Source organism: Pagrus pagrus, assembly GCF_965226575.1.
Source record: "Pagrus pagrus genome assembly, chromosome: 16".
In the NCBI taxonomy this organism is placed as follows: Eukaryota; Metazoa; Chordata; class Actinopteri; order Spariformes; family Sparidae; genus Pagrus; species Pagrus pagrus.
In genome coordinates, this window is record NC_140200.1 from 22,008,906 (window position 1) to 22,026,462 (window position 17,557).

The 17,557-nt window shown below is 40.1% G+C and overlaps 3 protein-coding genes across 3 annotated transcripts; 1 reads left to right on the forward strand and 2 right to left on the reverse strand.

Moving 5' to 3' along the window:
• Nucleotides 1-336: 336 nt before the first annotated feature.
• LOC311271381 (uncharacterized protein) lies at nucleotides 337-3,795 on the forward strand (the record flags this gene model as incomplete). The annotated part of the gene is made up of 6 exons (XM_084377022.1): nucleotides 337-1,999; nucleotides 2,132-2,383; nucleotides 2,524-2,568; nucleotides 3,215-3,316; nucleotides 3,407-3,450; nucleotides 3,712-3,795. Exons 1-6 carry the CDS (start codon nucleotides 1,867-1,869, stop codon nucleotides 3,793-3,795), a joined length of 660 nt encoding a protein of 219 aa, XP_084233148.1. The 5' UTR covers nucleotides 337-1,866.
• Nucleotides 3,796-11,953: 8,158 nt separating this feature from the next.
• LOC311271704 (homeodomain-interacting protein kinase 2-like) lies at nucleotides 11,954-14,016 on the reverse strand. Its single transcript, XM_084377499.1, has 6 exons — nucleotides 13,862-14,016; nucleotides 13,609-13,744; nucleotides 13,010-13,120; nucleotides 12,810-12,887; nucleotides 12,315-12,727; nucleotides 11,954-12,166 (listed from the first exon to the last, which is right to left on the reverse strand). Exons 1-5 carry the CDS (start codon nucleotides 13,972-13,974, stop codon nucleotides 12,578-12,580), a joined length of 588 nt encoding a protein of 195 aa, XP_084233625.1. The 5' UTR covers nucleotides 13,975-14,016; the 3' UTR covers nucleotides 11,954-12,166; nucleotides 12,315-12,577.
• Nucleotides 14,017-14,092: 76 nt separating this feature from the next.
• On the reverse strand, nucleotides 14,093-14,774 carry LOC311271607 (homeodomain-interacting protein kinase 1-like). Its single transcript, XM_084377357.1, has 2 exons — nucleotides 14,569-14,774; nucleotides 14,093-14,329 (listed from the first exon to the last, which is right to left on the reverse strand). Exons 1-2 carry the CDS (start codon nucleotides 14,761-14,763, stop codon nucleotides 14,132-14,134), a joined length of 393 nt encoding a protein of 130 aa, XP_084233483.1. The 5' UTR covers nucleotides 14,764-14,774; the 3' UTR covers nucleotides 14,093-14,131.
• Nucleotides 14,775-17,557: the final 2,783 nt, after the last annotated feature.

The following is a 17,557-nucleotide window of genomic DNA, read 5'->3' on the forward strand; positions in this document are numbered from 1 at the left end:
TTATATCTGTTAACAATATCATCTGCAAATAAAGACCTCTTCACCACTTCACTCTACACTGTGTTTTGTGACTCCTTCATGTACTAACAGTGTCATAATGGAAAGTGAATATTCTCTACTATGAATGTCTTGACTCTACTAGTAGTAAACCTTCCCTCTGGTGGCTTGAACAGCTCTGTTCTCTCTGGACACTAAAATATGTCTTAATACAGATAGAAATGCAGCCAAAGTGAGCTGAGAATGTCCAGAAATCTAATAACTCAGGCTACTTTCAGAAGGTTTGGATGCACATGACCACCTACTCTGACCTAAAATGATGGAGATACATTTCACACATCTTAAATGTCCAACTAGTCGTGTCTGCAGTGAGCATACAGCATGAAAAACCTCCAGACCACAGGTGAAGTATTGTAACTGTCCAGTTGAACAGCACATATTGTGGAGGCTTGATGCTCCACGTCGTGACAGTTAAAGTCAGTTCAGTCAGGACGCTCATCAGTGTTTGAACCGTTTGTTGTAACTAGTCTCAGTGAGTCCAAACCTTCCAGGAGTTCAAGTGGTTTTCAACAGAATTTGATAAGCGCCTCTTTGTCTCATCAAAACACTTCCCCTTCCTTTTCTGAGAAAAATAAGTGCAGAGAAAGAAGGAGGAACCAACAGACCTCAGACCACAAATACACGGTGGGACTGGACACAGTGTGAACGTGAGACTCAATAAGAGTCTTCATATAGTTTGTTTGTTACAGTGTTAGATTGACTCAAACATTTTCCTTTGTCTTGTAATCAGTGACTTTGTCTTCTTCACTCGCTCATTCCAGTTTCACAGGATCTTTGTGGGGCTGCTGCGAACTCTGACCTCTGACCTCTTCACTGATGGCTGCGCTCATGTTGCTGATCAAGAGTTTGTGGTTGCTCTCGGTCACTGTGGATGAGAGAAAACTACATTTCAAACCTGTAAAAGTGGAAATTGTGACATTTACCAGAAATTCAGTGAGATAAAAATCTAAAACAGACTAAGATTAAGAATGAGGAAGTGACATCATGTGAACCACAGGAAGTAGGTGCAGCTTCTCTCGACTAAAGCACGACTTTAGAAACTCAGATGATCATAAGAACAGAGACAGAAGAAGGAGAGAGACAGAGAATCATGATGGTCGAGTTCAAATGGATTCAAATGTCTTTATTTCTCACAGCGATGCTTCAGTTCACAGGTAAGAAGACGTATATCACATATAGAAATAGAAGGTGCATTGAAGTTTCTTTATTGGATACATTGGATTCAACTAAGAGAAGAAAATATGTTAATATTTGTCTTTAACATATTGAACAATGAACATGCCGAAGCATCCTTGAGCAAGATGCTGAACCCCTAAACTGCTCCTGATGCGCAGTTTGCACCTTGCAAGGCAGCCTCTGCCATCAGAGGGCCCTGGATGAAGTGGCGTCTCATCCAGGGGTGTACCCTGGCCTTCGCTCTGTGAGAGCTGGATTTGGCCCCAGTAGCCCCGCAACCCTCCGAAAGGGGGGGATAAAAGCGGCAACACCCCGCGACCCCAATAGGGACATAGCGGAAAGACAATGAGATGAGAGATGAGACAATGAACATAACAAACATTTTCTCATTTCACCAGTCTCTCTTATATTTATCTCTCATCTTCTACAGCAGTAACTGGACTGAAAGACACCTCCGTCACTGCCAGAGTTGGAGATGAAGTCACTCTGCCTTGTGACAATGTGATCAAACATCAGGACAAATGTGACAGTACTTTTTGGCTTGCCAGTCAGTATGAGGTAACAGCGAAAGAGCTGGTTAAGCATGGACAGATCAGTAAAAGTGAGATTCCAAAATCTAACTCAGACAGACTGATGGTGACAGAGAGCTGTTCTCTGGTTATTAAAAATGTCACAGTGGAGGATGTTGGTCGTTACAGCTGCAGACAGTACGACAAATCAGGAAAACAAGGTGAAGATGCTCTGGTTCATCTGTCTGTTGTTAACGGTGAGTATTTAAATCTTAATGTTTTTAGATCAAACTGTTTTGTTCGAACAAAATACTAGACATTACAAAACTAATGATGACAGTGATGAGGTTAATTTTATTCTTGTTGTCTGTCTGTCTCATCTTCACCAGTGGAGAAACACCAGGTGAATGATACAGACATCTTGACCTGCGCTGTGTTGAGATATGCTGGATGTGGACACACAGTGAAGTGGCTGTATGCTGATAATATGGATGGAGTGGAGACAGTACGGCTTGGCTGTTCTGCCAGGGTGACATTTAAAACTCCTCATCTTAATCAGAAGTCAAACTATTACAAGTTACCTGAGTGTGAAGTGACAGATGATCAGAGTGGACAAACGCTGCTGTGGAATGATAGATCAGGTACATTTGGTCTGATTTCATGAATCATAATTTTAAGATGACATCATTAATTCTCAGTGAGTCTTTTTGGATGGTAAACACCAGGTATCATATTATCATTTGTGATGTGTTATCATTTCATGTCCTATTCAACAATGAAGGAAGCAAGACACCATCTGCAGAGGACGACACTCCACCACAACTAGGTACTCTCTCTCTCTCTCTCTCTCTCTGACCACTAAACTCACAGTTAACATCTTTTAGATGCTGACAGACACTTTGTGTCTGTGTTTTCTGGTTTGTGTTGTTTCATCAGTAAATGGTTGAATGTTTGGAAATGCTCGACACAGTGGCTGTAGACAAATATTATTTAGAAATATTTGCATTCATACACAACCAATTACAAAAGCAAACAAATATTTTGTAAGACATAAAATATCCTGAGGGATTTGATCAACCTCCAGCCATGTAGTCACCAGTTAAAACTATGAAGTGATTGTTTAAACACTTCTGAAAGTCACATGTAATCTTCTTCTCTTTTAGGGAAATGATTTTGGAACTAAACAGGAAGCTGCAGCCAGAATGTTGTTTCTAACATGAGAAGCAACTTTTATTTCCATGAATCACTTGAATTAGATTTTCACAGATCAAAAACATTTTCTTCATCCAAATTATTTCAAATGCTCATTAATGAGACAACGAGTCTGCAGCTGTTATCTTAGTACAGTGTGTCAGCGACCGCCTGACATTTCCATCCCCAGAGCCACGTCACTGACATGACTAAACACATGTGTTGTGCTCCTGATGTTTGATGATAACTTTGTTCTCTGACATGATGTTTCTGCTCCACAGCTCGTACAGATTGTTCTGTTGTCAACTACATCATGTTGGTTCTGCGTGTGGCTGAACTCGTCCTAATTACTGTGATTACTGTTCTTCTCATCAGAGCTCGAGGTGAGAAAATTCACACCAACATTTGTTTGGACTGATGAACACAAACTGTCAGTTTAGAGCTGAAATGTTACTCTGTGCTTTATTTTCCAGGGAACCAGAGACCAGTGAGGCGTTCAGGTGTAGCAGCGAGCCAGGTAAAGATCAGATCAGACACAAGCTGGTGGTGCGTTCAGGTTCTGCTGACTCAGTTTATAAACATCAACAGTCAGCTGGGAGGAACATTTGGAGCACTTTTGGGATAATATATATACACACACATACAGATATATATACAAGTAACAGTAAGTGATGGTGCGTTCAGGTGTTGTCAGATTATTTCTTATTTCTTGTGTTAAATGTGGGTCAATGATGTGAAAGTTGTCAGTTGAAGTGTTTGTTTGTGTTGTGTTTCACAGGTGGATCATGATGAAGATGAAGATGATGGTGTGGTGAAATATGAAAACTGTGGAGACACTTCTGCCTCTGTCAGACTCCACTGAAGAGTTCAGAGCTGATTTGAAGATTTCCTGCTTGTTGTTGAAGCTGCAGCAGCTTGAGCTCAGTTTCATGTCTCTGTGTGCAGAAGAACTCATTTTAACTCACTTTCATTTAGCATTGTTGTTCACATATTTGTGTTTGAATGTGTTTTCAGCTTTAATGGAGTCAGTAACATTGGCAGCTGTGGCTCCGGGGTAGAGCCAGCGTCTTTTTATATAATATTGTAGTGACTGGAGGAGTACCAGTTACGGACAGTGAGGGCTAGGTGGCGCAATGACTCATGGGAGTGTAATGTGGGATACTCATATTACTGTCAACGGTAAAGCCCAAAGAGGTTTTATTTATTGCTGTGGCTTTCAAAGACACATTTTCCTAAAAATGTAAAATTATATATATATATATATATATATATATATATATATATTAGATTTAGATTTTGAATGCCACAGCAATAAATAAAACCTCTTTGGGCTTTACCGTTGAAACATTTTGTTGTGTTAAGTAATTTTTTCTTTCCATCATATCAACCTTGACCACATGTATTGTTCGTTCCAGATGTGGAAGTTGTGAAAATCATTAGCCATAAATAAATGCATAATAGAAGATTTATTAGACTTAATAAGGCATTGTTCTTGCTTTAGATCCAGTACCTGCAAAAAGCATAGTTAACTGTTAACAAGTGCATAGTTAACTGATAATAAGGGCATAATAAAGTATATTTTATTTGATAAAGCAAGCAAAAAATATTCTTAAAGGCATAATAATGCACAGTAAAAGATTTATCAGCCTTAATAAGACATTGTTCTCGCTTTAGATCCGGTACCTGCAAAAAGCACAGTTAACTGTAAACAAGGGCATAGTTAACTTATAATAGATTAGCAATAAAGTATATATTAATGTTAATAAATCAAAGAAAAAAGATTAATAAAGGCATGACAAAGACATCATGGTTGGGCTAGTTGAGTCAATATATGTGTTTGTAATGTTATTATGAACAATTATAAGATACTCATGAGGATTTTATTAATGGTCTTAAGCCTCCACAAACAGTTAACAAGTTTCTTACAAGTTATTATAAATCTCTTATAGTCTGCTATTAACTATATTATAATGAGACTATTAATACTTGTAAGCACTTATAAGAGCCTTATTACCTATTAACTAACGCTTATTACAAGGACCTTAAGATTAATAAAGGCATAACAAAGACATAATGGTTGGGCTAGTTAAGTCAATATATGTGTTAGTAATGTTATTATGAACAATTATAAGATACTCGAGGATTTTATTAATGTTCTTAAGCATCAACAAACAGTTAACTAAGTTTCCTATAAGTTATTATAAATCTCTTATAGTCTGCTATTAACTATATTATAATGAGACTATTAATACATATATAGTCTTATAAACACATAATAATGTTAATAAGCTTCTTGTAATCACTTATAAGGGCCTTATTACCTATTAACTAATGCTTATTACAAGGACCTTAATATAAAGCGTTACCGTGTTGGGGTTGTGTCCTGTTATATTGATGCTTATTTAACACACACATCCTTAGAACATAAGTTTTACATTGTGCCACCATGGCCGAATATGATATAGCGTGTAATGACGTTCATCAAATGTTTGTGTATAATAGTCTGATTAATGTCATAACTGCTGCCCTGGTGTTGAATTGTGGAAGTTGCACGGGATCTGCCTTGAATGTAAAGGTCTGTCTCGTGAGACTTTCTTCCTACTAACTCTGCCACAATGTATTAAAAAGTATATCATCATAATAATAATAATCCTAAACTTATCTTTTTATTCAATCCAAACGTTTAACTAGACTTTACAGATTTACAGTTTGGAAAAGAAGCAGGGATCACAGCCTAATCAAAATGTGTTCATCTTGGTCCCTTTATTTACATGAAGTAAAAATAGTCTATAACATCTCCACAGTCACAATAAGATATAAGTCAACCTCTGAATGTCTAACATTTTGAAAGTGAAGGCTTTTAAGGCTTTACCTCCAAAGGCATCAAGCTAAGCCAGCGTCACATATTTTAACTGAAATTTTGAGGTTTTAAAGGTCCAATATTATGAAAAACACGTTTTCGCTGGTCTCTACATATTTAAACTTGTTTGCTTTCCTCATTCTGGGAGTTGGTAGGATCAGGAAGGACAAGTCCTGCATGGTCTCTGCAGCATGGATGTATAATTAGTGGATACCGGACCGGAAAATGGCGGCCATTGATTTCAACGGAGTTGTTCGCCTGGCGCATACGCCGAAAAAGTTTCTGACTTCCGGGTTTACTTCCGCGTTATGGGGCCTGTCATAGAGCATGCGCAGTTGAGTCATCCTCCATGATGCTCTGGGGCCTCCCATCATGCCCTGGGGCAATGAGAACGAGCAAATTGCATTCTGGACAAGCGCTGCGCGCTCATGAGTGCTTGTGGATGAGTTTGACCAGTAACGACAGATCTACACAATCAAATGATGGATTTATAGGGCACATCAACCGATGATGTTCTCAAAGTCATGGTTATAGACTATACGTGGTTAATTTGTGTTGTTTTATTTTTTCTAAGTAAGGATAAAACGTTGTTCTCCGCTGTTTTCCCAACCCTCCTCCCGGTCGTATGCATTTGTTTTCAGCGAAGTCAATCAGTGGATCGATGGATTATCATATACATGTTATGTTGTGTGTATTTGTGTAGTCTGATCTGTCATAAACAACAGATTACATGTTACGGGACGCATTTGTGTCGCGGACTCACGGTGCCACAGAGATGGGAGCTTTTCTTTTTTTTCACCGGGACGAGAGAGCTGAGCCTGTGGCCAGAGTGACTGTCTGTTTAGTGTTTCATACTGTACACAGTGACTCAACTAAATGCACACAGTTATGGCACTATATTCTACACATGTGAGACACAGTAATTATGGTACATGTTCCACCAAATACTAACAAAGTGATACACCATGTCCAATCTCCCTCTAGTCAGGATCCTGACTCTCCCTTTCGGGCGGAGCTGGTGTGATGTGTAAACAATGTTGTGTGCAAATCCAATAAAGTGTAAATATCTCTATCGAAGTGCAAGTGCCATTATTCATGTGCATTGTTAAGTTGATTGTGCATATATGTATCAAAAATAATTGTAAAATATTTCCAAGGCTCAAACAAATCTGTCCCAAGTAAAAATTGTTTATTTTGTGATTAGTCTGCAAAACTGAGAAAAATTGTTTGTAAGAGCCAAGTATAACATGTGACTGCATGTTGACTGTTGTTTCTTACTTTCTTTAAATAGAGAATGCTTTGACATTACGTAAGTAAAATGTGCATTTCTTAATTAATTTTATCTTATATTTTTCTATTTTATTCATCTTTATTATTTATTGCGTTGTAGTTTATACTTGCATCATCATCAGTATGCTCTGCTGCAGACTGCATAATTCCAGGCCATCAGACTGAGACGGTTCAAACCGTAATAAAAGGTCGTTATGATAGGATGAAAAGGATACTGAACATCAGTCAAGGTGAGACCGAGACCCTGGTGACACACATCACCGAAACTATCACATGCATGGTAAATAACTTTTCGACTTTTACACAGCAGTGGCACTGGCAGTAAGTGAAAATGCGGTCATTAAGCGGGTAATTTAACGCCAAAATACCTTTAGAATTGCATTTAAAAATACATGCCATTAAAATATGAAACTTGTATCACAACTCTGTCTCGAAAAAAACTCACCCTGGAGTCATTTAATTCACTTTTCCGACCACGTTTAGCCCCGTTCAGAGCTGTCATTAAGCCAACAGGCATCCTCGCTCCCGAGACACAGCACGGCCGCGTTTGGGAGTGCACGCACACAGCTGTGACGTCACCATGGAAAATGAGACTTTGGGGCTTTTCTGGCCTTTAGAAAACTTTTTGACGGTTTAAAAGTCCATGACATAAAAATATGGAATACAAAGATTAGCAATTAACAGTGGTTACAGCTGGAGGTGTCCTGAGAACAGTTTTACAGGCTTCTCTTTTACTATTACGGTCTATGGGAAAAATGCTTTCTGGGCCCCATGGGATTTTTTGTTGCAATACCATGAGTGGCCACTGGAAAAAATCTGCGTGCCTGCTGAGAGGCGTCGTCATATCCAGGTCTTATAATAGATGCATGCTCTGCAGCCCACCCACTGTTAAAACAGGGCTCCTACAGGCTGTTCAGATTCAGCTCCTGTCGTTACGTAACGACAGGAGTGATTTTCATAGGCTGGGCTCCTCTGCGCAAAAACACTTCCCCCTCTCCCCGGAGATATCCGAGAGGGGGGAAGTTCGGTGCGTCCAGCGGTAAGCTAGCAGTGTTTTGCAATGTCGTCGCTCAGAGCTAGACACGCAAATTTCTCTGTTGTTGGTTGTAAAAATCAACATAAGTGCCTATATTCTGTCCCAGCTACAGAAGAACAGAAGAGACAGTGGTTGGGTTTCATTTTTGTCATCAACGTGCCGGCTACGGTTCCTGTAAGTCTGTTTGTGTGTGCTAACCACTTCACATCGGACTGCTTCAGTAACGAGGGTCAGTACAAAGCTGGCTTTGCCTCGACACTGACCCTCGTAAAAGGATCAGTCCCAACCACACGGGACCCAGCAACTGCACCCGAGCAAAAAGTGTCGCCACGTTTTGATAGTATTTACAGTTACCTTTGAGTATGGTGAAGTCAGCTTGAAATTGGCTAACTAGTTGGCTCCGCTTTGGTCCGTTATGCATTGGCGGACAGAAGCAGACTGGAGACAGAGACTTGCGGACAGTGTCCAAGCGTTTGGAGACTGTGTTGGAGACAAACACAGCTGTTTTCTCTGACAGCTGTGTGAAATTGATGAAAAACAGTATAATATGGGACCTTTAAGGTCCCTTGAAGTTTAACATATCTGGCGTTGGATTTTCAAATGAGTAAAAACTGAGTATAAACCCAATACCTACATATACCTACAATACCTACCTACATTTTCTTTCTTTCCCTCTTTTTTTTCGGGGCTGAGGACTTTTTTTGAGCCTGTGCGCGGCGTTGTGACCTAATTGTCCTTGCAACGTGACGTTGTGCTGCGCTTCTCCAAGGATCTAATCAACTTCAACTTTTCCACCACAACTGGCTACGTTTTTTTTTTGCGGAACCCCCTGCAGGCACGCACCGCCACAGCCAAAACAGACTACCCTCATTAAAATGAATGGGAAAACCTGCGTTTCCGGATCCAATGTGAATATAAGTCCTGTTTACTTTTTGTCCCCACCCAAACATAATATATATTAGGATTACACAGATTACCAGTGAAGACTGGGCTATTGTTTTTCTGGTGAATAATGCCCTACAGTGCATACATTATCATATTTGTTTGTTGATGATTGAGTAATATACTGAAATAGAAATGTTTTTAACATGTTATATTGGGTAAATTCGTTGTTATATTAATCGAGTAATAGGTGCAGCCCTAAAATATTTCTGAGATTTATGAGTTATTAAAATGATGACACTTAGACATGTTAGTAGGGTTATTATTTCTGTGTGTTGTAATTCCTCTGGATGCTCGTTATGGCAGAAAAACAGTTGAAATTCTTTCAGGAATAATTTTCATCCTGCAACATAAGAACAGATGACGACTCTGCAGCCCTGACTGTATGTGGGGGAGACAGGCTGGTGGCGTTTATAATAGTTGTGACGCACGAGGTGGACTCCTTTCTGTGTGTGTGTGTGTGTGTGTGTGTGTGTCTGTGTGTGTGTGTGTGTGTGTGTGTGTGTCTGTGTGTGTGTGTGTGTTATTCATAGTCTCGATTGGCGTCATCAGCCCTGAGCAACCCACTGCTGTTTCAGAAAGACACGCTGTGATGCAACATGTTAACCATCAGCACGCGTTATGGCCCACTCCCAACTACAAGCCGAGCTGTCACCCTGTGTGTGTGTGTGTGTGTGTGTGTGTGTGTGTGTGTGTGATGGTGCAAACTGAAGCTCTATAGCTGTGTGCACTGGTGTGTTTGTTTGCATTCATGTGTGTGTTACTTACATTATTCCAACACACTGCAGGTTTTGGTCGAAGCCTCCAGGGAGCCTCACCACTGGTACGTTGTTACACTGGAGACACAAACACACAGAACAGGTGCTTAGACGAGCTGCGATGGTGTCATGTGTCCACCAGGTGTCAGGATTTCCCCTCACAATGAATTATAATGAGTCTTTCAATGAGCTGCTGTCACATCGGTGGGATTAAAACATATCTGGAGAGTCTACAGCATTCAGCCATGACATGTGTGCCTGTTTCTGCTGAGGGACTGTGGAGGACTGAAAGTTCCAAAATGAATTTTTCATTTGCTTTCCCATTTCATTTTCAGGTTGATATATTCATTTTAAATTACATTTATTTATTAAACCATGTTAATGCATTTATTTCTGCATTATTTTCCCTTTGCGTTTGCACCCCAGTTAAATCCACCAACTTAGTTATTTCAGTATATTTTCTTCTACATTTCCTTCACCATTTTTCCTCCATAATTTTATTTTATTTTATAATGTTTTTTTATTTATTGACTAATGCCTCCATTAATTTTTAATATTATGTTTTTGTTTATTGAAACACATTCATTTCTTCATATATTTTGATTTGGAGGTTTCAGTCCTCCATAATGCAGCATTGAATGAGTCCTAACTTGATTAAAACTGTGCTTCACCTCTGACTAGCTATAAAAAATGAAATAACATCCACCCGTGAACTGTAGGTTTTAGATTTATCATGTAACAAATTATTTGTTGGCACGATAGACTGTCTAAGAAATGATGACTAATTTTACTGTTTTACTGTTTTCTAAGGGACCTTTGAACTGGAACTGCAGGACAAAGTCAGATTTTACTCGTGTTTGTCCTGGAAAGCTGTAACTGTTCCTGCACTGATATCCTTCTCCTACAGCACTAAACATACTGTCTGCTGCAACCAAACAGTGGAGATGTTCAGAGTGGGTGTGGTGAACCCGGGTCTTACTGTGTGTGGAGGAGCAGCAGGGTGACTGACGGCTGCTGCTGCGGGTATCAGGAAGGCGTACACAGGCCACTGATACGGTAGGAACTGTGGAGACAGAGAGAGAGAGAGAAAGAGACATTTAATAAACCCATGGCACCCTTCCTCCACACATGAAGACACAGAAGAATACAGACATTACATTCAGGAAAACAAAGTCATCTTACATTAAAATGAACATTTTTCCTGCCTTCTTTTGCCACAAAGCACCCACCATTGACAAATATCTGTATCAATACAGACACTGATCTACTTCTAATGACATCTTTGCCTAGCCTATACTGAGTATCTCACCCGTGCCTGGATGTAAGCGTCTTGCAGACGTCCACCACGTCCTCTGTGTGCAGGCTCAGGCTGGGTGTTCAGTTCCAGCACAGCAGGGTCTGGAGGAGGAGGTCAGGATTGTCAGTGGAGTTTCTGTTCACACAAATTGTAAAGAAGCTGCTTTTGAGACACTTGTACCAGGACTAACATATATTATATTCACTTAGGGATATATATTGTACTTCACTGCATTTATATGACAGCAGATATAGACAAAATATATGACTGGTTAAGAAAAAAGTGACGATTTGTAACTAACAAAGCACCACCTACAGGACTCGCATCTCACACACACACTTACTTTGGGAAGTCTTTTGGCGATTCCCTAATCCTCCTCAGCACAGGTACAACATGAACAGAAGGTCTTCCTCATCCAGGAGAAGATGCGTCTGAAGCGATTCTTCTTCTTCTGACGCTTCTTCTTTGACCCCATGTTTTCTGAAAGTCAAAGGACATTAAAGACCTCAGCCGTACTCCAAAATGCACAACAGTTCAGACGCAAGTAGAGATGACTGTTACTTACCACATGAGCCTGAGTCCTCACATATTGAGGACTTCATGCTACTTTCAGTGTTGGTCACTGAGGACCCTGACGTCTCGTTCAGGCCAGACTGAAAACCACAAAAAAGTTAGTTAGAGTGTTATTCCTGTTAATGTCATCACATCTTAAAGCTGCAACAAGGAACTGTTCATTTCATTTCAGATCTTGATCTAGCTTCGTGTGGATTTGATGTGGAAGTGAGTGAAAGACAAAGGCAACAGGTTCTGATACTATTTTCATCATCTCACCTGACTGCACTCTCCTGGTCTTCCAGCAGCGTGTGCTGGGCTGTCGCAGGCCGAACCAGGATCACACCTGATGGTGGAAACGTGGGATATGGAGTGCAGCAGTGTGGTCGGATGTTGATGACGTCATCATCCGTCAGAGGAGGGGCAGCAGGCTCACAGTCAAAGTCCTCACTCGAGGAAGTGAAGGCAGAACTTCCTGAGATCTTGACAATGTAAGTCCTGCCACTGAACATGAAAACACACACACAGAATGATCCTGTTATTGTCATGACATCTTCAAGAATCATTTCTCTGCTATTCTTTCTGTTGATCTGAACTATTTTCTCATCTGAGAAATGGGTGTCGTGACCAGAGGAAGACATCTCACCTGACTTTGCTGCTCAGACCTTCCAGCAGCAGCGTGTTCTCAGTTGCCGCAGGCCGAACCAGGATCACACCTGATGGTGGAATTTCTGGAGATGGAGTGCAGCCGGGATGGGATGCTGCTGCCAAAGCCCCATTGCTACAAAAAGACACACTCACTGTTACACTGATGTCCCAGAAACACGACAGGACACGGATCAAATGATAAATCATCACTAACTAACAAAGCACCACCTACAGGACTCACATCTCACACACACACACTTACTATGGGTAGTCTTTGGTAATAAATGGATGAGTGAGGACTTCACGGGGAGTGATCCTCTCATCTGCATCCACCTTCAGCATGGCCTTCAGGAGCTCGATGCACTGCTCTCGCTCTGCGGCCTCAGCTTCATGATTTTCCTCAAGACGCATCTAGTTGAGGAAACAACGGTCAAATCCAGCATCACGAAAAGACAATCGATCATAGTGAGGATGAAAGTTACTTCACACTTACTTCTTTGAGATCGTCCAGAGACTGGAGCTGGTCCTTGTTGGCACAGATGAGGTGATATCCGTGGTACTCCATAGATGTCTGAAAGAAGGATCAAAGTGGTTCAAAATCAGTCTGAATGATCGACTGTTAAATGTTGGGAAATGTTAACAAGAAAATATTCTGATAAAAGATTAAAGGTCAGAGAAGGTTCACTGTGGTACCTTGAGCTCCCAGCTGTTGGACCCAGTCTGGTTAAAGTAGTTCTCTGTCTTTAGACCAGCACTGAGAAGACGGTCCTCTGGCTGACCCAGGAGATCAATGATGCTCTGCAGCTGGAGATTAAACACAGCACTACATCAAAATGTGCAAGAGGAAGCAAAATATTGTTCTCAGGAGGGCAAAGTAATGACTCTCCGTATCTGAATGGCCAGTTCTCATCGGTTGGTTCGGTTCAGGCACGAGGAGTGAGATTGGCCAATCAGAGGCAAAGTAGAGCAGGTCATTCTTTGACTACATGCTAATGCTAACACCTCCCATCGTAGCTAAGGTACAAAGTTCTTTGAACCACTAAACATCAGATTACTTCCTTCTGTCACACTCAAAGTAAACTTTGAGCATTTTTTCATCTGTTTGAACAAAACACAAAGATGGTTTCTCTTTGCCTATTTTCTTTACATTTCCTTTTGATTCCCAGCTTTAGATTTCTCATCATACATGTGGGATGTACATTGATCACTAATTAGAGCAAATCCACAAGCACGAGTGAAGACACGCAAGTATGAGTAACTGACAGACTGTCTGAATATAGTAGGTGACTTACTATTTCATACTCTCCATTGTACAATGAGAATCCATTGAACGGTAGTTTGCCACAGCTCATTACGAACATCAGACAGCCCAGGGACCACATGTCAATGGCCTCAGAAAAAGGACAGCCCAACATGATCTCTGGAGACCTGAATGTGGAGGAGAAACATTACACAGGATATTTACATTGTCAGACTTGGGAAGGGAGCAATAAATGGTAAACGACTCACTCACTCCAGTGTAATAATAAAAATAATGAACCCTACCTAAAAGACAGTGGTTGCAGGGTCAGGCCCTGGCTGGCTTCTGATCTGGACATGGCAATACCGAAGTCAATGAGCTTGACTCTGAAGGGTCGTGTTTGGTGATTCACCATCATGATATTGTGGAGGTGGAGGTCACCGTGGATCACCCCGATCCCCTTCAGCTGCTGTAGCCATCTGAAAGTACAAGGTCGGTAAGAATATACCAAAGCCTAAAAGTGACAGGGTGCTCAGTGCTTTGCTTTCCATCTGATGTGATGGTGCTGCTGGAGTTCATACCTGCTGGATGACGGTGGTGATGTCACTCAGACGCATAGGCGCAAAACTTGTCTTTTTAAGGTAGTCGCCTAGGCTGATATCCAGCACCTCAAACATGATTGCCCTTCCATGTTTGGTTTGAAAGCAATCGATGAACTCGACGATGTTGTGTCGGTCGAGTTTGAGGCGCTTGAACTGTCTCAGCATGGAAATCTGGAGACACACAGCAAGTTTGACATGATTAGTTTTTACTGTCAGTTAATGTGTTAACGTGTCTTCATAATGTGGTGCTTAAAACTTAGTGTACAGATAATCACTATATCTTTACATAGTGACGTTTGTAGATAGCTTAAAGTAGCTTACAGTAAAAGGAATTGCTTGTTTGCACGAGGCACTTACTGCACCTCTGACTATACAATATCTTTTACAACATCAAAATCAACACCTCCTACCTCATTGATGGTGTCCTCGTAGAAGAATTTAGGAATCTTCACAGCCACAGTCTGCTTGATGTCCTTTTTCCAACATTTCACCACCTTTCCGAAGCAGCCCTCTCCCAGAACTTCCAGAACCTCATACTCACTGGGGAGCTGGACGGGCTTCATCTGGGAAGATGAGGTGGACTCGATGGATACTTTGGAGCCCATTTTGTCTCTCAGAATACTGAAACAAAACAGGTGAAAACAAGAAAAAGGAGAAGTTACTTTCATTCCCTTTGAAGGACCATAACAATGTTTCATATATAGATATTGAGGATATTTATTTTTGCTACCATCTGTCGGTTTCTGCCCAGTCAACAATTGGATTACACAAAACATGTTAAACCACCGCTTCAGGTCTTTACAAAGACAATCATGTAGTTATTTCATATTCCACATTTTCAGTGATCATCTGATCGTCTGAGGTCTGAGCAAAATCAAAGCAAAATTTCCACTAAATGTTAAAGATTTCTACAGGTATCTACAAATAAGATAATAATAATAATATATGAAAAACAGATAAAACCAGAATTCTCTGAGGAGGGTAATGCAGTGATAATTCAAGCTTATAAACACAAAAATGTCTAAACTACACCAGGGTCTGCAGAGGCAGAAAGGGAACAATACCGAATATGTTAAAGTGAAATGGGAAAAAGAACTAGACACAGAAATATTACAGGAGGCTTCGACAATAATATTAAAAGTAAATGCATTAATGAATACCCTAATCAGACTCATCTCTGTCTCTCAAATAAAAGTTCAAATTAACAAAAAACTTATCTCCAGGATTTGTTCACCTCTACAACTGGAAAGGAGCCTTTCCACAATGTATATTAAATCAAGATGGGAGACAGAAGCTAACATACAAATGACTGAAAATGAATAAATATCTGTAAGACACAGTCAAACACCTCAAGTTCAGGTATCTGGAGGGAATTCACCTGGAAAAACACCTTAAGGTTTTCATTACTCCCAGAATAAAAAAAATCCTGCAGTAACAAATCCAAATATGGCCATTGCTGGAGAATGTGTGGTAACATGTCTGCAGGTCACTATCAAATTTTTTGGGAGTGTCCTAATATCTCTGCCTACTGGACAGATGTAGTAACAGAGATCAGATCTATAAGCGGCTCAGATCTTGATTTTTATGGAAGCAAATCTGGACCATAATCTAAATTAAAATGGATTAATAGAAATTCTTTTTCATTTTTAGAATATAGCTGCATTTTTTGACTCAAATTTGACATTTCAAATTGAATTTTGGTAACTATTTGCTGGGGCATCTTTTGAAAATGTAATCTTAAGCGTCCTTTTCTTTTTCATTTTAATTAAGTCACAGAATGAGCGGTTTGGAAGAAGAAAATGAAAATGCAGTTTGGATGATTTATTATTAATTTCATTTATGAGTCAAAAAAAGCAGTAACCAGGAAATGGCGGAGTTAAGAGTCTCCAACAATCCTTGAGTGGACAGAAAATAGTTCAAGAAATGCACATAATGGAACGGTTAACTTTCTCTCTGTTCTCTCTCTCTCAGTTTTGAATTTTTGTAAAGATTCTGTCCAGTATGTGATCAAGAGTATTAAACCGTATTCACTTAATAAACGGACAGAATAAATACTCAAAAAGTTCTTTGTTTGTGGTGTTTTTGTTGTAAATACTTTGTTCAAATAAATGTGTCCATCCACCACAGAAACAACACCTGAGAACCATTTAAAAATGTTGATTTGAAAAGACGTTATTTACACCCTCGACGTGCGGTCGAGCTCGTGCACGCTAACACTTTTATCTCAGCAGCTACAGTGAAGATTTGAGGTTAATAAAGTGTGTAAATAACATATTTTCAGATCAGTTTGTGATCTCGGGGCTTCTGCAGACTTGGATTACACCAGACGAGCTGTACGGAGACATTTGATGTTGTTTTTTGTTGTTTTTTTAACCAGCGTCAATCTGCTGTTCTGAGGATTGAGGCCGACACTGTCAGTCCTCATAAGAGTCCATGTTAAAATATCTTTCCAGCAGAAATAAACATGTTTACAGCTGCTTTCTGTAGATTATTTATCCATTCATCTGAACTTTTATACAACTCACTGCTTTAAATTAAATTAAGGTTTACAGTTATGCATAATTAGGGGTGTGGTCTCTTTAATAATAATAATAATAATAATACATTTATTTTATATAGCGTCTTTCAGGGTACCCAAGGACGCTTAACAAAGTGGAACATACAAAACAAAGAATAGATGGAAAAACAAAATACATATAATATAAAGAACTAGCAAATCTTTGAGTGACAGGTAGCTGTGAACTGTGCTGCCTCACCTCAGATCATTCAGTCACTGATCTTCACCTCATTGTGTTTGTGCTGTTGGAGCCTTTTGGAGGATTTTAATTCAGATACTCTTTACAAGTTACATTACAGATGAGGGTTTTACATATTAAAACCTGAGATTAGCTCATAAAATATGATGCGGTGTTACAGATTTGAATACCAGTTGATTCATTTATTATAAGAGTCCGTCATGTAAAGTAAGTAGGCCTATCCTCCAAGAACACAACCATTGTACTATTTATATACTGTACATCCGCCAAAACGTCTGTTGTGTACAGAACAGCATGCGCCATTTCACAAGTGAAACTGTGGGTACCTTGGTTAAAAAGCACGCAGTTAACAACAGGACTTCTCTAGCATAAGCACACAATAATCTGTTCTTCTGGACACCACTCTCATCTCTTCACAACTTTTTTCAATACCAACACGTCAAGTACAAGCTCTGAGTGCTGACTGAACACAACAGGGAAAGGTCCTTCACAAATATGACCAGCTGTGAACTTGAACTGTCTCAACAACATATCCGGTTACACTTTAAGTTCACTTTCAACAATTCTAGCAGCAGCCTGAGCTGCACGCAGAGAGACGGGCCTGGTGCGGTCACACCTGCAGCGTCATCTCCTCACGTTCCAT

Excerpts from the sequence above, each read along its gene's own strand:
- LOC311271607 (XM_084377357.1), bottom strand. The coding sequence starts at position 14,763 with ATGGGCTCCAAAGTATCCATCGAGTCCACCTCATCTTCCCAGATGAAG. Across the intron at positions 14,330-14,568 it reads ACGAGGACACCATCAATGAG|ATTTCCATGCTGAGACAGTT; the intron begins GTAGGAGGTGTT and ends GTGTGTCTCCAG.
- LOC311271704 (XM_084377499.1), bottom strand. The coding sequence starts at position 13,974 with ATGATGGTGAATCACCAAACACGACCCTTCAGAGTCAAGCTCATTGAC. Across the intron at positions 13,121-13,608 it reads ACAATGGAGAGTATGAAATA|CTGCAGAGCATCATTGATCT; the intron begins GTAAGTCACCTA and ends TTTAATCTCCAG. Across the intron at positions 12,728-12,809 it reads CTCTGGACGATCTCAAAGAA|ATGCGTCTTGAGGAAAATCA; the intron begins GTAAGTGTGAAG and ends TTCCTCAACTAG.